Below are 23,589 nucleotides of genomic sequence, written 5' to 3'. Positions count from 1 at the left end.
TAAGTCTACAACTTTGCTTCCGCCGTTTTCCAATAGATGTCTCTAGGGTCAAGCACTGGTCGATTAAATCAAAATATTTGTAGAGATCTGTTTGCCTTCCAAATTTATTCTCAACTGAAAATGTCACTTTTTGAGCCGAATTCTCGACATTTGCGGGAAATTTTGCTTTTCTTTTTTAATTCCAAGAAAAGTGCGGCTGAGGGTCATCGACTGCTTTCGGAGACGTACAGTGAGGCTGTCCTAAGTGAAAGAACATGTAGCGAATGGTTTCAACGTTTTAAGAATGGTGATTATGAAGTCGAAGACCGACCACCACCATGAAGGGAGAAGATTTTCGAATAGGCTGAATTGGAAGCAGTACTCGGCCAAGATGCGTTTCTATAACCAAGATATAACCAAGAAGAATTGGCCGATTCGTTGCAAGTAACACAGCAAGCCGTATCAAAACGCCTCAAAGCCATGGGGATGATACTCTCATTCTCCAGCATGACAATGCTCGGCCTCACGTTGCAAAGGTGGTCAAAAAATATTTGGATACGCTGAAATGGGAGATCTTACCCCACTCGCCGTATTCTCCAGACGTTGCTCCATCTGAATACCACTTGTTCCGATCGATGGCACACGATCTAGCTAACGAGCACTTCAGTTCTTATGAAGAAGTCAAAAATTGATACTTGGATCGACTCGAAAGATGAGGAGTTCTTTCGTCACGGAATACTCATGCTGCCAGAAAGATGGCCAAAAAATAACATTTTTGTAACCGTTTTTATAAAATAAAGCCTTAAATTAAAAAAAAAAAAAACGGCGGAAGCAAAGTTGAAGACTAATATAATAGTCGTTCTCACGACAGTCGGTTCGACGTAACCGGAACGGACCCGGAAATTTATCCTGTCAAGGACTGTCAAATCGGCAGCATTCCTCAAAATTATTTGGGGAATGTTTTATGCAGCTACGACAACAACAACACCTAATATAATAGAATGTGTCTGTCGAAATAAACTTATTATAATACTTTTAAGGACAAACAGACTAACTTTTTATAAAGATTATTGACGACATATTTTTGAAAATGACTGTCAGTAATGTTTCAAATATAAATGATGGGAAATAAAGCGATCACCTTCTTGAAATCTGTAGCCAAGGGAATTATTTTATCGGGTATGCACCAATTTTAATACAACCTTTACATAGTAGCGTATTATAAATATATTTGACAATAAATTGTGTTAAATAAAATTTATTGGATGTGGAAATAGAAATGACCAGATTCTTTTAAACTGTAAGCAAGGGAATTATATTATCCGTTATAGACCAATACATTTTTAATAACGGATTTCAAATATTTAAAATTATCTATATGTGAGCAATTTTTCAAGGAAAACCCAATTTCAATTTAAAACTTATTAAACTATCGAAGGACAGGCTCAACGCACTGCTTAGTATAATTTATTATAAGCTACGGATAATATAAAGCAAAATCCATTCACATATACCTTATAAATTCAAATACATATTCATATTTTATAGCCATTATGAGAAAAAAACGTAAAGATAGATTAAATTGTTTGATCGATTCACAACAATGCTGTCTATTCAGCTTGAATACTTTGATAAAATCTTGGTTTAACTGTTTGTTGCTTCAGCGATCTCTATTTGTGTTTGTTCGTTTAAAAACGCTGGTGCATAGAAGTGACGCCAAATATTAAAATCCGCAGCAAAGAAACCGCATGCCCCTTCATATGTACATCATTTCAGCCATTGTTGACATCTTCTTCGGTATGTGCACAAATGTGTCGAAATAGCAGGCAAGTTCATCGATCGTTACATCGTCACTGGTGCCATTGCTATTTGCAATTCCGGCAGCACTGCTTCCTGCTTGTTGTGAGCACGACGTACTTGCATTTGAACGGGTATTACTTCCAACATTTCTTTCCGGCGAACAAGCTTGGTTACCATTATTTGTGAAACTATTTCTTTCTTTGTTACTAAAAAGACCGCGTGGTAGCGTAGTTGACTGCATAGTTGTAAAATTTTTTGAAACACGTTGATCTGGACTCACTAAGCCAAATCGTCCTTTAACATCGTTTTCTAAATTTAATAAGTTTTCACATTCGTGAATTAAATCACGAAAATCACATATCCCTCTACTCGACGCTGTTGATACTAAATTCTTATTTATTGGCGAAATTATAACATTTCCCATTGCAGATGTTGAGGCTTGTTCGTTATCAACTTTAGGCAATGTGTGCAGAAGCTTCTGTATATTTTGAAGTTTACGCAGAACTGGTGGTCGCAAAATACTGCGTCGATGTTTTAAGGATTGTCTTTGAACTCCTAATAAAGTATGTGTTCCACAGGAATCATCGGAAGTATCTGTAAACAGGACCGTGGCTGCGGATTTGTAAGCATCTGCACTACTTTCAGAACGACGACGCAATCTGCAACGTCGACAACCTTGATGGTTTCTTTGCATTTGTGGCGGACTCGACACAGTCTCTCCATCTTCAAATTTTAAGTCATTCGAATTCGTTTCACCTTCATAAAAAGGATTCAAGTTTAATGGTAACTGTGTAGAATCAATAAGATTAATCACCCCTATGTGGGCTGGATCTGTTGAAGTGATTTCCAATTTATGGAGGTCGCTCGCAATTTCTTCCGACATTTTGGAGCTTGATTAAATGATGTACAAAATTGGATTTGCACAAATTTTGAATTCCTTGATTTTACATGGACCTATATCGTTGGTTATTTTCGATAATAAATACGGATCTATTAACAAAATTTTTGGCTAAAATTTTGATATTTTCACTTCCACAACTTTTTTTTTCGTCTCGCTTGTTTTCAAGTCTTATTTGTTATTGTTTATACGACTTGATTATTCACAGTGCTATGTTCTTTTTGTACAATTTTCTTTTTTGATCTATAAAGATGATTAACTTTATATAGATGCGTAATTTTGTTATTCCGCCAATATATTGGGTTTATGTTGATATTTAACACAAAAATTTTCTTTCTATTGTGGGTGATTTGCTAAATCTTCTTTTCTTTATTTTTTCTCTACCATACGTGGTACGTTCAGTACAAGATATTGTTCGGATAAAATATTTGGGATTGATAATTTTCGAAAACTCATTTTCCCCGATTGATCTAGAAAAATCAACGAAAGGATCAAAGGATATTGTAATTAATTTGTAATAAAAATAATTTCGTTATTCAAAGACTGTTATTATATTAATAATGCAATAATCTAAATACATATAAAACATTAGGGAGCAGCAAGATTAATAGCATTTAATATTATTAAGATTTAATACTAATAAATTCGTATTCGTATGAAAATTATGTGATACATATTTTTGCTATAAATCAATTATCCTTAAAGTTTGGAAGCTTTATTATTGTTGTATAATAATCGTAAAATACTTTTCACGGAATATAGCAGTGATTAAAAGCAGTCTAATCAAGAGGAGGAATTTCTTGTCTTGTCTTCATTTATTATAAAATTTTTCTTCAGTATGGCATCATTCATTAAGTCGTATCAGTTTGTGTGTCATACTTTTTGCTGCGAAATTTTGCTCAGCTCAAATTGTGGGACGAAGATCTAAATAATTCAAAATATTGTTCGTAAAGTAAAAAATAAAATCGTTTTGTTTATTTGGTGCACAAAGAAGTGTAATTATTATACAGGCGCAAGTTTTGTAGCAAAAAGCAATTACAGTCATATTGTGAAACTCATGTCGAATATTTCTTTTTGCTCGAATTTTTTTTTGTCATAAAAGAGTTGCCAATTAAAAATTAGAAGAGTGTGTATGGAAAAGAAGGTGATAACTGTCAATACTTTGTTGTAGTCTGGTAACGCTGATCGTCCGACGAATTTTTAGCAGGCCACAGAAACGGGAAAACAACGAAAATGACGGAGTAGTTTAATAAGTGGTGAGTGAATGTGATTGCTTTTCATGTGTTAGACTTTTATAACTGATATTGTTTATTTCTAAAGCACTAATTACAATTAAGTATTTGTAAGATATTAGCTAATGTGTTATATTTGTGGTAAAGACTTGTGAATTTTGAAAAACTTACGAAACGATAGTGAAAATTCGTCCATTTGCGTTTCTCATTTTGCATCTCGGATATTGTGCTCCTCTATTTTGCCCTTCAGTCAAACCAATTTTTCTAGCATTTATTTGCCTCCCTCCCTTCGCACATCAGACCAATAAATTGTAAAAGCTACAACCTAATTCCCTTGCACATTCACATTAAAATTGATTTCTTTTTTTTTAACGAAAGTAATATCGTATTCATCCTCATTATACGGAATTTAAGGAATTAAATATTTTATTGCTGAGCTTGAGTGAGTACATATGAATATATATATCTAATAGTTTTGGACTAAAGAAAAAAAATTGCTGAATGACGGCAGCTAAGTAAAGTTAATGAAAAAGACGTGTGTGCCTTTGTTCCAAGATTTGTGCCATCGTTTTCACTATCTGCTTTGTCCGTCGCGTGTCTTTAGTTGTGTATTCACAAGAGTCATTAGCTCATGTGTGTTCATCTTTTGGAAAAGTTGTGCAAATCATTTCTTACATATGTATGGCATATGCATGTGCATATTAAAATTTGTTGTGCTGAAGTGATTGTTGAGCTTGTAGATGTCATACAATATGTGAATAAATAAGATCGAAGAAAATATTTGCATCTCTTCGAGAAGTTTGTACGCATTTATATACATATGTATGTGTTTAGAAGTATGTACCTTATCAAGTTGAGTGCCTTTACCTATGTATACGTTTTTGGGATATTAACCTCATTGGAATTTACTTGATAAAACACAAAGCAAAGATTTGTAATACTTGAACAAGTGCATTATTATTATTTTTTTATTTTTTCTATTAGAGTTTACCGTTTGACAGAAAAGCGGTAAAGGTACCGTTTTACTTTGTATATTATGTTGTTATAATTAAATATAATATGAAATATAAACTTAAAAGTTTATATCTGAATTTTTATGGATTTTTTTCTTCTTGCAGATTTAACTCAGTAAAAACATAATCGATAAAACGAGTCATCAAAAACTGGAAGAATAACACAGTAAATTCGAAGGTACGTAAAATAAAACATTTTAATTTATATGTTATTATATTTCAGTGGCATGACTTATCTGAACGTGTCTTGTCCGTAGGTCTATGACATATTACTAAAATAAATAACAATATATTTCAACTTTTTCATCTATTATATACAAGTATGTGCGTATCAGAAAAAGTACTTTATAATTGTTTATTAATAACGTATGTATATATATAATTAAATCTATTTTCTAATCTCAGACAATTTCCGTTCAAAACACGATTCATTCTGTTATGGCTCACATAAATCATTAATTGAACGAGGCAACAAATTATATGTTTTTTCTTTTCAATATTTATTTATTTACTTAATCTGTTCTTTATAGGGTAACAATAAATTATAATACTTAAATCTATTTAAAATCGAGATCGGAACAAAAATATGCTGTCGATTTATTATATATTTTATATTTTATTTAATACTATATGTGTATCTATAATTTTATAATTTTGTTTTTGTCTACTACTTTTAAATTATCTAATAAATAAGTATGCACAAACATTTCAACTCTAGTGGCAGTAAATACAAATTTTATTAAAAATCAAAAAGCAATTGTTTATATAAATAAATTTTCTAACTTCAATTTAACAAAACTTCAAAATTTCAATACAAAATTATTTTTTTTTTACCTAATCAATTGCAGATGGGGGACGTTGATCCAGAAACACTGTTAGAATGGCTGTCCATGGGTCAGGGGGATGAACGCGACATGCAATTGATCGCCTTGGAGCAACTTTGTATGCTCTTGCTTATGTCCGATAATGTAGATCGTTGCTTTGAAAGGTAAGATTTACTTCATTTACTGAATAATATGGCTATTATAATATTTCTTATGCATAAATTAATAATTTTATATTTTTTAAACATAATTTTGCAACAGTTGCCCACCACGCACATTCTTACCAGCGCTTTGTAAGATCTTTTTGGATGACCTCGCACCAGAAAATGTACTCGAGGTTACCGCACGCGCTATTACGTATTATCTAGACGTTTCAGCTGAATGCACCCGCCGCATTGTGGCTATAGATGGTGCCATTAAAGCGATTTGCAATCGTTTGGTTGTCGCCGATTTGTCATCTCGCACCTCGCGCGATTTAGCCGAGCAATGCATCAAGGTATTGGAATTGATTTGTACCCGAGAAGCGGGTGCTGTATTCGATGGTGGTGGCCTAAATTGTGTACTCACCTTCATACGCGATTGTGGTTCACAAGTACATAAGGATACTTTGCACTCCGCTATGGCGGTGGTGTCACGTCTCTGCACCAAAGTCGAACCGAATGCACCCTGCATTCAAAATTGTGTAGAAAGTCTAAGCACACTGCTGCAACATGAGGATCCAATGGTAGCAGATGGTGCACTGAAATGCTTCGCTTCAGTTGCCGATCGCTATACACGCAAATGGGTCGATCCAGCCCCATTGGCTGAGTACGGACTTGTAGAAGAACTGTTGAAACGTTTGGGCAATGCTGCCGGACCGGTTAATAATACATCAACATCGACCGCTGCCAGCCCAGGTGCCACTACTGGCGCCTCAACATCGGCCACTACCACAGGCAGTAGTGGCAATAATGATAGCATAAGTAGCGTTACTACCACAACAACAACTACGCAGAATAAACCAACTCAAACAAATGATACCTCAAGGACATCACAATCGATTTCAACAACCATTTCTTTGTTGTCCACCTTATGTCGTGGCTCACCGTCTATAACACACGATTTATTGCGCTCGCAATTGCCAGATGCAATTGAACGCGCATTGAAGGGTGATGAACGCTGTGTGTTAGATTGTATGCGCTTGGCCGATTTACTTTTATTATTACTATTCGAGGGACGTCAAGCCTTGAATCGTGTGGGCACAGCCGGTGGCGCTCAGGGTCAGCTGGCAGCACGTGTACGACGTAATGATTCAAGCGCCGAACGTACACATCGTCAGTTGATTGACTGCATACGTTCCAAGGACACAGAAGCACTGCAAGAAGCTATCGAATCAGGTGGCATCGATGTCAACTGCATGGATGATGTTGGTCAAACCTTACTCAATTGGGCCTCTGCCTTTGGCACACTCGAGATGGTCGAGTATTTGTGCGAAAAAGGCGCCGATGTCAATAAAGGGCAACGCAGCTCATCTTTACATTATGCCGCTTGCTTCGGCCGACCCAGTATAGCAAAAGTGCTATTAAAATATGGCGCCTATCCAGATTTGCGCGATGAGGATGGTAAAACACCGCTAGATAAAGCACGTGAGCGCGCCGATGATGGACATCGTGAGGTGGCTGCCATATTGCAATCGCCAGGCGAATGGATGGCAGCTGGCAATTTGGCGGCCAACAAAGATGGTGCCGACGATAATGGCACTCTAGAACCGCGTGGTGATCCAGAAATGGCACCGATTTATTTGAAATTATTTTTGCCCGTTTTCTGTCGCACCTTCCAGGGCACAATGTTGGGCAGCGTTAGGCGTGCAAGTCTTGGTCTCATCAAGAAAATGGTGCAGTATGCGCAATCGGGTGTTTTGAAAGGTCTGTGCCAACCACAACTCGAGGCAGTAACGGGAACGAACGCGCAAAATTTGGGTACTTTGTTGGTGGAAGTGGTGGCTAGCGTCTTGGACAATGAGGTTTGTAGCAGTTTTCGCCTAATTTAGTTATACATAAACTCTGCTCTCATTGAAAAAGTAAAAATGAAATGACAAAACAACACAACTCGTCATGCCGCCTAAACGTGAAAAATTAACTTTACGTGAGAAAATTAACATTTTAGATAGTTTAAAGCGGGTATCGCGAAACACGAGAACTGATTTCCCCCCACTCATTTAATACCCCTTTTTCTAACATCCCTTTCATAAAAATATAATTTAGGATGACGATGACGGCCACCTGGTGGTGCTCAACATTATCGAAGAACTGATGAGTAAAACCCAGGATGAATTTTTAGATCATTTTGCACGCCTTGGTGTGTTTTCGAAAGTACAGGCTCTAATGGAGCCAGAAAATGAAGTGAATGATGCCACAGCAACAGCAACAGTTAATACGGTGCACGTTGGGGCTAATGCTATTACCGCAACCACAGTCGAGGATCAGCTAAATCAAAGTAGCAGCAGTGGCATTACCAGTTCTACACAGTTACAACCGCAAACAACTGCAGCAACAGGTAATATATAGTAAATGAATACATGCATAATTACAATTTTATTAAATTTTTATATTATATTTTTAATGTCATAATTGTTTTTTTTTTTTCGCTTGTACAGATGATGCCATGGAAGATGCTAAAGAAATTCTCCAAGGCAAAGCATATCACTGGCATGAGTGGAGTATTTGCCGCGGACGTGATTGCTTGTATGTGTGGTCCGATTCGGCGGCATTAGAGCTTTCGAATGGTTCGAATGGCTGGTTCCGCTTCATACTCGACGGCAAGTTGGCTACAATGTATTCTAGTGGCAGTCCTGAGAATGGCAATGACAGTTCAGGTAATTAAATATGACAAGCCAACAGTACAGTTTATATCCAAATAGTCAAAAATAGCATAAAAAGATTATTTTTGTTTCTGTTTTACGAAATACATGCGTTTAGAGTAAGCACGGTTACAATCAAAAGTTTACCCAAAACAAAAGAAAAGTGACTAGAAAATACCCAAATCTCTTGCATGGTCCTAATTGTTATCTAATATACCTTCAATATAATTTTTTATGGTATTCAAGTGTTCCCTACCATTTGCTTTGTTTTTTTTTCACTGCTTCTAAATGCCAAACCAATGAATTACTAAAATCTTAAAATTTTCTGTAGCAACTTTACGGCTTTAGCTTTAGCTTTTAGCCGTACTGAAAATTGAACTTTTTTATAACACTAGGCTGTATACTATTATCATTTGTTTTCAATTCATTAAAAAAACAATACACCTGTTTTTACGTCGTAGGAAGGGGTCGTGGCATGGATTCTGTTACTAGTGAAGGTGAGAGAACTTTTACCTTAAGTTTTTTTGTTTTTCATTTGTTTACGTTCCTCAATTCATGTTTAGCTTTGTTGTTGTTGATTTTGTTTAATTGATTACACGTTTCGTTGCTTATGTGCTTTTGTTAAACTATATTTGAAGACGCGTCAATTCATTTGTATCGCTTTAAGTTTTTCATTAAAATTTTTAACTTTTTGGTAACTAATTTCCATTAATTTGTATTTATAATAAAATACAGCAGCAGTTGTACACAATAATATTAACTTACAGCGTCCATTGTTCACAATACTAATCAATAATAAATTAGCTAACCTATTTATTCATTTTATACAATAAATTCATTTAATACTAAATCGTATACCTACATATGTATTTATATTCATGTGTACTGAATAGAGAACGAACCTTAGAGGGCTCTTCAAACTTCATTCATATATTAATTATAGTATCAAGTAATTAATATTCATTTACAATTTGGTTAAAAAATAAAAGTGCAAACACCAAAAAAAAGATCAAATCATATACACATAAAAATGAGAGTTCAAAGGTGTCCGCTCTTTATATAGTTGTTCACTGCACCATAACCTAAAGATACTTCTACAAAAACCATAAATGCCACGCATCAACGTCGTTTTGATCCGAAAATTTATTGAAACTTTAGATTCACTTTCAATAATATTTGTTCCAATATCCAAAAAAAAAAAAAAACTATATTTGTACATATAAATTGAAGGAACGTACCAAATAATATATTTAATATGCTAAAAGCCATAATTAAATTCAATAATTATATTTTTAATTACTTCATAACAATAGAAGAAATCTAAAAATTGTTTTTAACACATCGTTAAACGTTATTTCAGATCAATACTACATTATAACATTCGGAAAAAATATAGCTTTCTGAAATTAATATCTATGAAATGCACCGGGAAAATGCTTTCAATCTTCCAAGAACAAGAACGTCTTGAATTGAAATTTCTCATGTAAATCTTACGACAACTTCAAAAATAGTCCCTTCTGGACGCCGAGACAGCTTGCTCATACCTACTGTTTAATGAATTCCATGACAATAGACATAATTTTCCCTAAAAAGTATTGTACATAACCTTAAAACAATAACAACAAGATCTGTTCTACAACAATAACTAAAAATGAAATGGTTCAAGTTTTATGGTTGTGGATCAACCACACAAACCAACGAGTTAAATATAAAAAATAGAGAATTAGAAACTAAACACGATGTTAAGTAAAAATAAAAAATAAAGTGTGTGTCAGTTTAAGCTCAACACACATGGGATTACTCAAAAACGTATTTGACTAATAGACACCAAAACGTATTTTACTCTAACCCACACCAAGCGAGCACGCGTTTTTGTCTCGTCTTGTTCGGTGTGGGTTGTGACATTAAGCTATGGGATGTTGTCGTATTAGACAAGAAAATCCGTCTTGACTAATCCAGTGTGGATTGATACTTATATCCAAAAATAGTTTGACTGAGCGGCGATTTGTTCTTGTATTTATTTATATTTACCATTTACTCCACATTCTTAAAAAAAAATGTATTTTCGTAAGAATATCACTTTAACTGCTACTATATATGCCTATATTGGCGTTTCTTTCTGAAATCAATAAATGCTTTAAGTCCATCAATTACCTCCCTGAATAAAATGTCGATAGCAAAACAAAATTGATTCACACAGACCAAATTTTCATTTCACTCGTATGTCAAGTAGATTGTAATAACCTAAAATAAAATTTTTAAATATATCTAATAGAATACTGTATTAGTGGACCCAATGTACACACCACTGTTATTTTAGTTTTTTTATATTGTTTAATTTATTTGATTTGCTTGTATTCTGTAACCTAAATTACTAAGCATACCACATTTTAAGCGTTTTTTTATAATTTTTAAATTATGTATCTAATAAGAGTTAAAAGCACTTGCATGTTGGCAGCAGCAATTTGTCAATGAGTGTCAGAATTTTATTGAATTATTGTAAATTAATATCACATTGGATGAGACGAGCTATCAAAATTCGTGAATTTGTTTTGAATTCTAATGAAAATTTGTTTTGAACATTATGGTTTTTTTGGATTTAAATTCGTGTTTCCAGATGACTATAGACTTCCACAGCTTGTGATAATATAATATGTACGTATATATTTATATGTATGTATATATGTATGTAATATAATATTCATCCAATATGTGCTCTCCTCTTCTCTTGATTCAGAAACATTAAAATAAATTATAAAATTTGAAATCATTATAATTTTCAAATAATATTTTGGAAACAAAAATATCATTTAATTTTGAACAACATTTCCATAAAATAGTATTTTCTTCAAATATTATTTTATATATTTTTTCAGTTATTTCTGCAGTGTAATATTTTCATTTTCTTTTCGAATCAAAAATATGCATTGTCTATCTCGCAGCATAAAAATTGTGTTGTATTGAACAAAAAAAGTTGTCTTAAAGTACCTAGCGTTCGTCAAATCCTTATATCCACACCCACCTAAATCGAACCTAACCTAACATTTAACACCATGAAATTGTCGATTGTCATTGTTACTTATACACCTCAAAAACAATTAATCAGTAATAATTACATTTGCTCGTACGCTGTAATATTAGTTTAGAAGAAAAAAAGTACAATTTTCGCACTTTTATCAAAGCTTTAGTATTTTTTGTACACTTCTAAATGTGCATATTATACACTTTACTATTACAGAAAATCGTGGTGAGTTTCTCGAGAAATTGTTACGCGCACGCTCCGCCGTGCGCCCCGGCGCACCCTCACAACCCATATTGCCGACTGTAAGCGTTTTGCGTTTGGTTGTCGGCAATTGGGTGCTACAATCACAGAAACCCAATCAACTGCAAGTACACAACACCGAAGGTCATCAAGTGACCATACTACAGGATGAGCTGCCCGGTTTTATATTCGAGAGCAATCGTGGCACCAAACACACCTTTACCGCCGAGCATACACTCGGTCCCGACTTTGCATCCGGTTGGTCCACTGGCAAGAAGAAGAAAATCAAAACCAAGACTGAAGTGCAGAAGACACAAGTCAAGAATTTGGCGCGTGATCTTTATAACAAATACTTCAAGGCAGCACAAGCCGTGCCGCGCGGTGCCGTCGCCAAGCTAACCTCAATTGTGAAACAAATCGAAGTCGCTTTGGAGGAGCAACGTTTGTCGCCACATTCGAATTGGCAGGAAAAATTACGCGCATCACTGAATGAGTTGGCACAGCTCTTGCACGAAGACGGTGTTGTTAGTGCCTATGAGATGCATTCGTCCGGGCTCGTACAGGCCTTGGTGGCGGTACTCTCGAAGAACTATTGGGATAACGGCTTGTCGCGCAACAAAACCAATAAAATGCTAAAGCAGCGCATTAATATTTTCAAACAGTGCATCTTTGATGCCAAGCTGCCCAGCGGCGATATGCGTAACACCACAGCCAGCATATTGGTGCAGAAGTTGGTGGCCGTTTTGGAGAGCACCGAAAAGTTGCCCATCTATATGTACGATGCACCCGGCGCTAGTTATGGATTGCAGATTTTAACTAAACGTTTGCGTTTCCGCTTGGAGCGTGCCGCCTGTGAGACTACGCTTTTCGATCGTACGGGTCGTACTTTGAAGATGGAACCTCTAGCTACAGTGGATCAGTTGGCTAAGTACCTGCTGAAAATGGTTGCTAAACAATGGTATGATATGGACCGTTCTACGTATCATTATCTAAAGAAATTGCGCGAACATCGTCAGGGTATGGTCTTCAAGCATCACTACGATTTCGATGAAGAGGGTCTTATGTACTATATCGGCTCAAATGGTGGCACCTGTGATTGGGTGAATCCTGCACAGTACGGTTTGGTGCAGGTGACCAGCTCTGAAGGCAAGACACTGCCTTATGGTAAATTAGAGGACATACTCTCGCGTGATAGCGTTTCGGTGAACTGTCACACAAAAGACAATAAGAAAGCCTGGTTCGCAATTGATCTCGGTGTCTACTTAATACCCAATGCATACACTTTGCGTCACGCACGCGGCTATGGACGTTCCGCACTACGTAATTGGATGCTGCAAGGCTCGAAGGATGGTGTCACATGGACTACACTGGTTACACACACGGACGACAAGAGTTTGGTGGAGCCCGGCAGCACTGCGACTTGGCCCATAGTCTGTGCACCCGATGAGATGCACGGTTTCCGTCACATACGCGTGCAGCAGAATGGGCGCAATGCCTCCGGTCAGACACATTATCTGAGTCTTAGCGGTTTCGAGATTTATGGACGCGTGGTGAGCATCTGCGATGACATTGGCAAAGGCGCCAAGGAAGCAGAGGCTAAAATACGTAAGGAGCGTCGTCAGATACGCGCACAACTCAAACATATAACGACGGGCGCACGTGTAGTGCGTGGCGTTGACTGGCATTGGGATGATCAGGACGGTTGCTGTGAGGGTACGGTTACCGGTGAGATACATAACGGTTGGATTGATGTAAAGTGGGATCATGGCGGGCGTAATTCTTATCGTATGGGTGCGGAAGGCAAATATGATTTGAAGCTGGCGAACTGCGACAATTTATCCATGTTCGAGGGTGGCACATCAATTGCACCGGTGGCTGCAGTAACAGCCGCAGGCCAAACAGCAGTTGCAGCTGGTGGCAAGAAATACGAAAAGGCTGGTACGCTTACTTCGCGCAAGTCCAGCTCGACGCCTTCACTGCCCGAGGCCACTGAAATCAATCGAAATACGGAAGTGCCTTCAGATCAGGCAGCATCCGCTGATAACTTGGCTTGGAAGCAAGCTGTTGAGGCTATTACGGAGAGTGTCTTTAGCTCGGCCAAGACACAAATGCTCAATTCCACAGCCGGAAATAGTGGTGATGATGGCGAGAGCAGCGGTATGGGTAGTTCGGCCACAACTGGTGGCAGTGGAGTTACCTTGTTGCGTGAACGCGAAAATATTGCCGATCTCTCAGCTATTAACAACTCCATGCAGGCTATTAATGCGAATGTTGTTTCCGATTTGGCTACAATCACCGAAAATTTGGTGTTGACTGAGGCGAACACACCCAATGTCAGCGGCTGCACTGTGAGCTCTTCAACTGGTTACGGTGGGAGTGGAGGCAGTAGTAGCCGCAATGCACTCGCCGCTATTTTTGGCAACGCCGGTGTGGTTGGCACACAGGCAACGGGTGCCGTTTCAAGCACATCAACAGCACCATCAAACACTACCGCTCCACTGCTGCGTAGTGTATCGTTGCAACAAAGCGACGAACTGAAATCCACAAATATTGAAGCCAACAATAAGATGAATGCAAATAATTCAGCAAGCGCCAGCGGCAGTATGGGCAAGGGACTTTTAGTTAACCTACGCGCGAATACATCGGCTGGGCAACGTGTGTCACAGTTCTCTTCGGAGGCTTTGGAGATGATCGATAAAATGCGCGATGGTGTCGATATGATACGCAACAACACCAATAACATACTCTCTTCGGATATATTGTCACTATCGGCTGCAAATCTGATGACATCAGCGGTTAAGTTCTCAAATGTTACCGGTAAGCCTGAGAGCGGCAATGAACAGCTCAACACCGGTTCAACAGATACTTCGGGTACTTCGGTGGTGGTCGATTGCAGCGCTACCGCAGCGGAGAAGTCTGTACGCACGCCCGCTTTGAAGGTCGACACAGAAAAACGTAGTAACATTGAAATGGCGGAGTATAAAAATCTTTCTGGTATGCCAGGTACTACATTGACCACCAATAGATCGACTAACGTTAGCGAGCAACAAGTACAACAGTTGCAACCACCGCCACCACCTATTGAAGTAGATCAACAACATGCCGGGGATTTACAGTCTGTTGACACCACACAACAATTGGGCGGCTCCGCCGATAATGTTAATGTTTCCGTATCGAACCAAATGAGCGTTAGCGTACCTAATTTGACTACGACATCTGTTTCGGAAACCACCTCACAATCTGAGGTGACCAGTCATACTGGTCTCTTGGAGACTTTTGCCGCCATGGCACGTCGTCGCACCTCGCAAGGCACAACTAACCTACAAAACAACCAAATGATCAGCTCCAACTCGAATTCGAATGAGCGCAATAACCAGAGTGTTGGCACCAGTTCGTTCTTCCCACGTGGACCGAATTCGGTGACGAGCCTAGTAAAATTGGCCTTATCGAGCAATTTCCACTCGGGTCTATTGAGCACCGCTCAAAGTTATCCAAGTCTCTCGTCTAATAATGCCGGTATGTCGAGTTATGCACGAATTAAATATCTATGTAGAAATATAATTATTATTAATTTTTATAAATGTATATAATAGGCAACAGTGGTGGTTCAAATACTGGCACCGCTGGTAATGGCAACTCCTCTACCGGTCAACAAGTTCAAACATCTATAAATCCAGCACTAACGATGAGTCTCACCTCGACTTCAAGCGATAGTGAACAAGTTTCATTGGAAGATTTCTTGGAGAGTTGTCGTGCACCAGCTTTACTTGGCGATATGGACGATGACGACGAAATGGACGAAGACAATGACGATGAAGAGAACGAAGACGAATACGAAGAAGTTGGAGTAAGTCGATTGGTAATTTTGTTGCAATCTTAATGCACTTTTTTACTTTATTATTTATGTGCTTTCCATGTATGTATGTGTCTACTTTTTTGCATATATGTATGTATATGAACGAAAAGTATTCAAGAGTGACGGAGTACTTCGAATTGTTTAAATTTTTTTATCTTATTTATTTGTGATAACCTCTTTTTTTATATAATTCAAACAGCTATACTAGAATTCTTTTGAAAACTAAAATTTGTGGTAAAATCTTATTAATTATTATAAAAACCAAAAACTATATGTTTTAACCGTCAACTTCGCCAAATAATCAATGTCTTCTTAAAGCTTTGCGTGTTTAGTTACTAAAAATTTGTGAAACAATCTTCAACTACATAAATATCTTTATCTACATTGTTTTCGCCCTCTAGAACACATTGCTGCAAGTAATGGTATCGCGCAATCTGCTAACTTTCATGGATGACGAGACTCTAGAGAATCGTTTGGCCGGCGTGAGCAAGCGCAAATCTTGGGATGATGAATTCGTGCTGAAACGCCAATTCTCCGCACTGATACCAGCCTTCGATCCCCGCCCTGGACGTACTAATGTCAACCAGACCTCTGACTTGGAGATACCAGCACCAGGCACCAGTGCCGAATCGTTGCGTCAAGACGAGCACGTACCATTACCACAGCCAGTACTGTCGTTGGTGTTGCGTGGCCCCAGCATAGGCGGTGTACCGGATGTCGAGATCGAATTGAGTAATAGCGAGTGGACGATATTCCGTGCCGTACAGGAGCTTTTGCAAGTTTCACAATTGAATAAGACAGATAAGTTCCGCAAAGCCTGGGAACCCACATACACCATTGTCTATCGCGAGGTGACGCCACAAGAGTGTGTTAGCGCTGGCATTAGTGGCACTGTAATGGAATGTGATGATGGTCCAAATACCCCTGTGGTATCGTCAAAAAGTGGCGCATCAACGCTCTCACCTAACTCACCCATACGCGGTGAATTCACAACATCTGAGAATGTTACCTGCTCTGTGGATGATGTTTTGCAACTGCTCAGCCAATTGAATGCGCTCAATCAAAAGGAGAGCGTCACAGAAGCAACAAACACAACAACCGTTAGCGCTGACACAAATACAACAGCTGGCGGCAATTTGCCGCACGAAATTTTCATGAGTAAGAAAATCACCAATAAACTACAACAGCAGATACAGGATCCTTTGGTGTTGGCCAGCAACTCTTTACCCAATTGGTGTGAAGATCTCAATCAGGCTTGCCCCTTCCTGTTTCCATTCGAAACACGTCAGCTGTATTTCAATTTCACTGCATTTGGCGCTTCGCGTAGTATTGTTTGTCTACAGTCGCAGCGTGATGTAACATTGGAGCGTCAACGCATGCCCGGACTCAGTCCAAGGCGTGATGATCAGCACGAGTTCCGTGTTGGCCGCTTGAAGCATGAGCGCGTCAAAGTGCCACGCAACGAGAATCTACTCGAGTGGGCCATGCAGGTGATGAAGGTGCACTGCAATCGTAAGTCTGTGCTGGAGGTGGAATTTGTGGGCGAACAGGGTACTGGTTTGGGACCCACATTGGAGTTCTTTGCATTGGTATGTTTAACGAAATAAATATACGGTTTACAAATAATAATCGTATGAAATAAATGTTTGCTTGTTTTAGGTCGCAGCCGAATTGCAACGCACCGATCTCTGTATGTGGCTGTGTGATGATGCCGATCTGGAGTTGCACGAGAAAACCAGCGATCAAACAAAACATCTTATCGCCAACGATGACGTTAAACCAATCGGTTATTATGTAAATCGTCGCGAGCATGGTCTTTTCCCAGCGCCATTACCGCAAAATTCTGAGATTTGCGATCGTGTATCGAAATACTTTTGGTTCCTTGGTGTATTTTTAGCTAAAGTGCTGCAAGATATGCGTTTAGTGGATTTACCACTTTCGAATTCGTTCCTAAAACTGTTATGTCACAATAAAGTGCTTTCACGTGGTGTACATCAAATTCAATCGAATCCCGTCTCTGAAGATCCAATGACCTCTTCAGTAGTATCAGAGGATTCTGAATTGGCCGAAACTTGCTCGAAACTATTAAGTGGTGTTGGCGGTAATGCTAACGCAGAATATAACAACACCACACCTACTAGTTGGTATGATGGCATTTTGGCGTATGAAAATCTCGCGGAAATCGATCCGATACGTTATGAGTTTATAAGGGAACTGCAGGAATTGGTTGCACGCAAACAGGCCGTGGAGAGTGATGCCACGCTGACGCCCGAACAGAGACGTGAACATTTGGCCGCACTAAAATTGCGTACCAAACGAAATGAGGAAATCGATTTGGAGGATTTAGCCTTGACATTTACATATTTACCCAGTTCTTCTGTTTACGGTTATCCGTATGCTGAACTGGTACCAAATGGCGCCAATATTGATGTTACGCTTAACAATTTGGAAGAATATTGCGATCTGTTGATAAGTTACGTGCTGCAAGATGGTATTGCCAAACAGTTGGAAGCATTTCATCGTGGTTTCTGTGAGGTCTTCCCACTCAAAAAATTGGCCGCATTCAGTCCGGCCGAGGCGCGTATGATGATTTGCGGTGAGCAACATCCGCAATGGACACGTGAAGATCTCATCAACTACACAGAGCCCAAACTTGGTTACTCCAAAGATAGGTAAGTGTTTGCAGTCGGAATCGAGGTTATATATTAGTCATTAATGGTTCTTGTTCATTTCGGGGAGAGTAATAGTGTTGTTATGACCAAACTTTCTTTAAGTCCTTAGTGTGTTCTATAATGTTAAAGAAAAAGCTGTGGTGATTTGTCTGAGTTCGTTAAGTTCGTTGTCACATTGTGTAATCTTTGTAGCATTGGATTACGGCTCACTAATAATCGGTTTCACTGATCTTGGATGAATATAAATACGTATGCGTCAAATAGTGAATTGTAGAAGATATATTAAATGTTTCCTTTATAACTTAAATTGTTTCGTTTGCAAGATTCAACCGTGTTTTTGGTCTTTTTGCTGACGGCTTAGCCTCTTCAGCTGACCTTTTCGCTTCTTCGCTGCTACTGGCGGTTCCATTTTAAAGTCGGGTAGAACCCGTTTTGAGCAATCAATGGTTTCCTATAGCTCCACCTTGGTTGCCTGTTGCAGATATACCCTTCTTAATAAGAATGAAACACAACGCTTCTCCGCTTGTTGTTTTTGTTTTCCTTTGTTTACTGGTATTAATTTTTGAACCACGAGTGTAGGGGAAAGCAGTTCCACGTGCGCATAGCCCCCCGCTACACAAGTAAGGCTATCTTATTACGGAGGGCGTCAGGTATACGTAAACTCCGTTTGAGACTGGGCTATTAAAGGGGTCACATGACACCTTGATCCAGCCCTTCTTTGTTCTCCTTACCATAGTAAGACTTCATCGTTGAATGTTGTGTTACTGAGGAACAACGAACACTCGACGATAAAGCCAGACCTTAGCTAGAACTCACTGGACTGCAATAATACGGACTGTTCTATGCTGTTACTGCTGCAGTCTCCTCACTGTGCTTGTTGTTATTGTAAAGGTTACCCAAATCCGCTAGAAGCGGCAAATGTAAATTAATTGTCATCGAAGTCGTTTAATGGGAGGCCCAGGAAACGAACTGTTTCGATAGGGTCGAACCAGAGAGGAAAGATTAGATGAGTGGGGTTTAGGGGGTATGCAAAGAAGTGATTAGTGTCATGCGGAGACTCTGCATGCGGGACATATGCTGAGTATGTGGTATCTATATCCAGTCACACCCTCGGGGTGGGTTCAGCAGAGAATTTCTTCCGACTCGATATGCTTAGTAGAGCAAGTTCTTTGGAAACGTCGTTTAGGGTTGTGCACTCTCAGATCCATGCAATGCCAGAGAGAGGGGATATATGTAAATACTTTTGATAATAGTTATTATATAATTACTAATTATTTATTTGCTCACACATGTGTCTATATATTAAATATATTTTTTAGTACGATATTAATATTAATTTTCAATTTGCAGCCCTGGCTTCTTGCGTTTTGTCAATGTACTAATGAGTATGACAGGACCCGAGCGCAAGGCGTTCCTACAATTCACCACCGGCTGCAGTAGTCTACCACCAGGCGGTCTAGCCAATTTGCATCCACGCTTAACAGTCGTACGTAAAGTAGACGCCGGCGATGGTAGCTATCCATCGGTGAACACATGCGTACATTACCTTAAGCTGCCCGATTACCAAACCGAGGAGATAATGAAAGAGCGTTTACTGACTGCAACAAAAGAGAAAGGATTCCATTTGAATTAATCTGCATACATACATACAATATGTGTTTAAATAATTTACTTACATACGTCTCTATACATTATTAATCTTAAGCATTTGCCGAAATTTCAAATTGGGCGTTAACATTGTTAGGCGTTTCTACGAGAACAATTTTCAGTTGATGGTGATAAAATTGTTTTATCTTTTATCTTTTTTCTGCTGAGTTTATTACTACTACTACTATTATTCTTATAATTATAATAATTATTTTTTTTTGATGTATAAAATTAGGAAGTGTAACTTACATATATATGCTATATATTAAAAAAAACAGGAAATTTTCTTAAAATAGCACACGAAAGAAAAAGTCAACGAAACGACATGATCATTTTTTGTTTTGTTCCCCGAGTGGTAATGTGTAAAAAAAATAGGCAAAAACAACAACTAAAACTGTGTGTGTATGTAATAAAAGAAGAAAACCCAAATCTAAGTAGAAAAAAAATCCAAACTATAAGTAGTGCACCAACAAAAAGCAAAAGCTGCATGAATGAATTGCGCTTCAATTATTTCCTAAAACTAGCTGCTGCAACATTATTACACAAATACATAGTTAAATAGAAGCGATGAATTGTGAAAATCGAAGAACCGGAAAATGCGCGGCAAATAGCAAATTTAAATTTACCGATATCACTAGCTTATAATGTGTATATATATGTTTTTTCATTAAAAATTAATTACTTGTTGATGACTACCTAACTTACGCGTATATACAATATTCATACATATATATAAAATCAACAACAATACAATATTTCAATATTCACACAATTATATACTGGTGTATTATTAAAGCAGACCCTCCAGACCCTCCTCTATCTACTACACAAATATTGAATTGATCGATAACAACAAAGTAATATTGTAAGTGAAATTGGCAAAACGGACTTGTTAGAACAATTTGAAATTTGTTACACTTTATTGCTTTATTGTTTTGTAGTTTGGCATATTTAGCTTTTGAGATATAATATTATTTGGTAAAAACCACAGCAGCAACAAGAACAACGGCGCCTTCATTTGACACACTTGTCCAGCAAACAGTTGGAAGGATTTTTTATTTGAGAAATATTGAAATTAATTTTCGCCGCAAACATGGTCTACACACGATTTTTGGTTTGAAGCAAATCCAGCAGCAGAGTTTAAAGCGAAACTTAAATTTTTCAAAACCATTTGGATGTTTGCTGATTTTTAAGCTTATATAAATAAAGAATTGAAAAATTAATACTAATTTAGAAAAAAAAAAAACAAGAAATATCAATACTGCAGTGTACCCACAATTTGATAACCACCAAATCATTATACCATATACTAGTGCATACTATTTATAAACGTATATACATATGCTAAAAGTAAAAATAAATTAGCAAAAATCCAAAATAAAAACAAAAAACTAAAAATTAGAGAGCTTTTTTATAGCTAAAGAGAGCACTACAGAGCGAGCGAGTTGGTAAGAGTAAGTTAAATGAGCGCAAGTAAACCGGATGTGTGCGAATGTTTAATATACAATTTACATAAACTAAACATATATGTATGTAGCCCCCAATCAAAACAAAAATAAAAACGTAGTTAAGGCAAAGGATATTGCAGATACATCGGGGTAAACATGTAATGTCAATGTATCTGGTGGGTAATTACAATAGCAAGTAATGTATGTTTGTATAATGTTTCACCTACATAGTTACACACAGTGCTTAAAAATGAAAATCATGTTTTTTATGTAAGTGGAAAATGTGTGCAAAGTTAAGTTGCTATGAATAAGTATGTGTCTGCCGCTGCTGCAAACGACAACAATAAAAATGACACAAATGCTATGCTTAAAAGAATTAAATATTTGATCACACACACACAATGTTATTAGACATTTTTTCTGACTAATTTTAACGGTTACTCTCTTAAAGCAAATAAAATCTTATCGGTAGTAAAAAGTATGTAACAGTGTCTTTATTTATACATTGTATTTTGAGGGACATCAATTTTTAATAAGCAAAAATGTGTTGTGGTTTAAAAACATAATGTGGTTTAAAAACATAATGTATCCACAAACCGGGACGGCCTGGTTATTATATTTGATCAAATACTGTCAATGCTTTGATGTCATTTTTGCGTTTTCGTAATCTCTTTTAAAGCTGGAACAGTTTAAATATTTGTGATGCGTTCTTTTGGTATGTTAAGAGGTTCAGTTGGGCCCCGATCAACTTGCTTTTATTTTCTTCCAAAATTATATAGAGTACTTTTTGATGAGAATAGCTAGATGTATGCACTTCTCTTTGGAGCGATTCACCGTGGCACAAACCAGTAGAATCGATGAAAAATGTATACGAATTGTGATTTGAATAACGTTCTGCATAGCTTGGGTTATGTAGTCTGTGAAGTCGTTGTGTAATACGGTAGCGGTACGAATAGGTTGAGTGTTGTTGTTTCAACGATTATCCAGAACTGCTAAAACGGAAAGAATACGTCTAGTTGTTATCGAGGTCATTTAATGGTAGGACTAGTAAACGTGCCGTCTCGACAGTGTTGGACCAAAGGGAGTGGGGTGTCATATATTCTGTAAGTCGAGGTTCAGTCTGGATAAATTTAACCTGCTGCAATATACATAACGAAGTTGCGCAAGGGTCACTCTGGTTTCTCGTGACAACTCGAGCTCATCGTCTGCTATGGGTGGTGGTTAGACTCCAAGGACGTCATTCACTGGGAGGGAGGCAAGGAAGGTGTAAACGGCTCCGCCAGGATACATAACATGTAGTTTATAGCATATCTAAATCTGTCTGCTTCCGCAGTGTGGTCGGTGCATTGCGTTATGTCGTCGACGTATTTTAGGAGTGATCTCTTGTGAAGTCGCACGATAGTGAGTCACCTTGTCTGAAACCTCGTTTGGTATCGAACGGCTCGGAGAGGTCCTTCCCAATCATGACGCGAAGTACATTCTCGTATATGGTACTTTTAAATGAAATTAACGAGATGAGATGGACGTCCGATGTTATTCCTAACAAAAAAGCAACACATACTGTAAGAGGACGAAGGGTAATAGGAGAGTAATAAGATCGCGTAAATTGGTATACGTACGGATTTAAGACAACAGATGGTACATGTACCGGTTTAACGGGACCAAACCTCAAGTTATCTGTGCCCATGGGACAATTCCCACCATCTTTCAAGCTGTGATCTATGTCATTAGCAAGTGTGCTGAGGTCATATTAGACAGAAACCCCCATTGTGTATAGTCATCATTAGTGATAGTCAAGCGGCTCTCAAGGCAAAATCATCCTTTGAAATAAATCCGGAACTGGTTCTGGACTGTATCGAAAAGTTCAATAGGGTTAAACTATTGATCGCGATAATAAGAAACAAACTAAAACAAATAGTGGCACTATATATTGTGCACTGCAGACTAAGGAGCCATTTGCACAAACTAGGAATCTGCTCGTCGGATCAAAATCGATTCTGTGATCTAAAGCGGAAACACCTGATCATCTACTCGTTGACTGTCCTGCAATCGCGAAGAAATGGAGTAAAGTAATGGGGGTCCTGTATTCCCAAAGAGATAGTATCATGTCAGCCCTGGA

The 23,589-nt window shown here is 37.9% G+C and overlaps 2 protein-coding genes across 6 annotated transcripts; one reads left to right on the top strand and one right to left on the bottom strand.

The window, feature by feature from the left end:
- Positions 1-1,221: 1,221 nt before the first annotated feature.
- On the bottom strand, positions 1,222-4,221 carry LOC105216861 (uncharacterized). The gene is made up of 2 exons (XM_029043240.2): positions 4,081-4,221; positions 1,222-3,147 (listed from the first exon to the last, which is right to left on the bottom strand). The coding sequence occupies exon 2, from the start codon at positions 2,660-2,662 to the stop codon at positions 1,736-1,738; it is 927 nt and encodes a 308-aa protein (XP_028899073.2). The 5' UTR covers positions 2,663-3,147; positions 4,081-4,221; the 3' UTR covers positions 1,222-1,735.
- LOC105216856 (E3 ubiquitin-protein ligase Ufd4) lies at positions 3,525-21,951 on the top strand. Of its 5 annotated transcripts, none has more exons than XM_011191566.3 (12): positions 3,525-3,933; positions 5,028-5,100; positions 5,771-5,910; positions 6,008-7,748; positions 7,990-8,281; positions 8,382-8,600; positions 9,047-9,082; positions 11,824-15,363; positions 15,441-15,694; positions 16,105-17,292; positions 17,363-18,375; positions 19,726-21,951. In XM_011191566.3, exons 3-12 carry the CDS (start codon positions 5,771-5,773, stop codon positions 20,006-20,008), a joined length of 8,706 nt encoding a protein of 2,901 aa, XP_011189868.2. In that variant the 5' UTR covers positions 3,525-3,933; positions 5,028-5,100; the 3' UTR covers positions 20,009-21,951. The 5 variants fall into 5 exon arrangements, with proteins under 5 accessions (XP_011189868.2, XP_011189866.2, XP_011189870.2 ...); XM_011191564.3 differs by having other exon boundaries at positions 15,441-15,706; XM_011191565.3 differs by lacking the exon at positions 3,525-3,933 and adding an exon at positions 4,211-4,351 and having other exon boundaries at positions 15,441-15,706.
- The last annotated feature ends 1,638 nt before the right edge of the window (positions 21,952-23,589 follow it).

This window comes from Zeugodacus cucurbitae, chromosome 3 (assembly GCF_028554725.1).
Source record: "Zeugodacus cucurbitae isolate PBARC_wt_2022May chromosome 3, idZeuCucr1.2, whole genome shotgun sequence".
Classification (NCBI taxonomy): Eukaryota; Metazoa; Arthropoda; class Insecta; order Diptera; family Tephritidae; genus Zeugodacus; species Zeugodacus cucurbitae.
The sequence above is the reverse complement of the archived record's forward strand: the minus strand, read 5'-3'. Positions and strand labels throughout refer to the sequence as shown.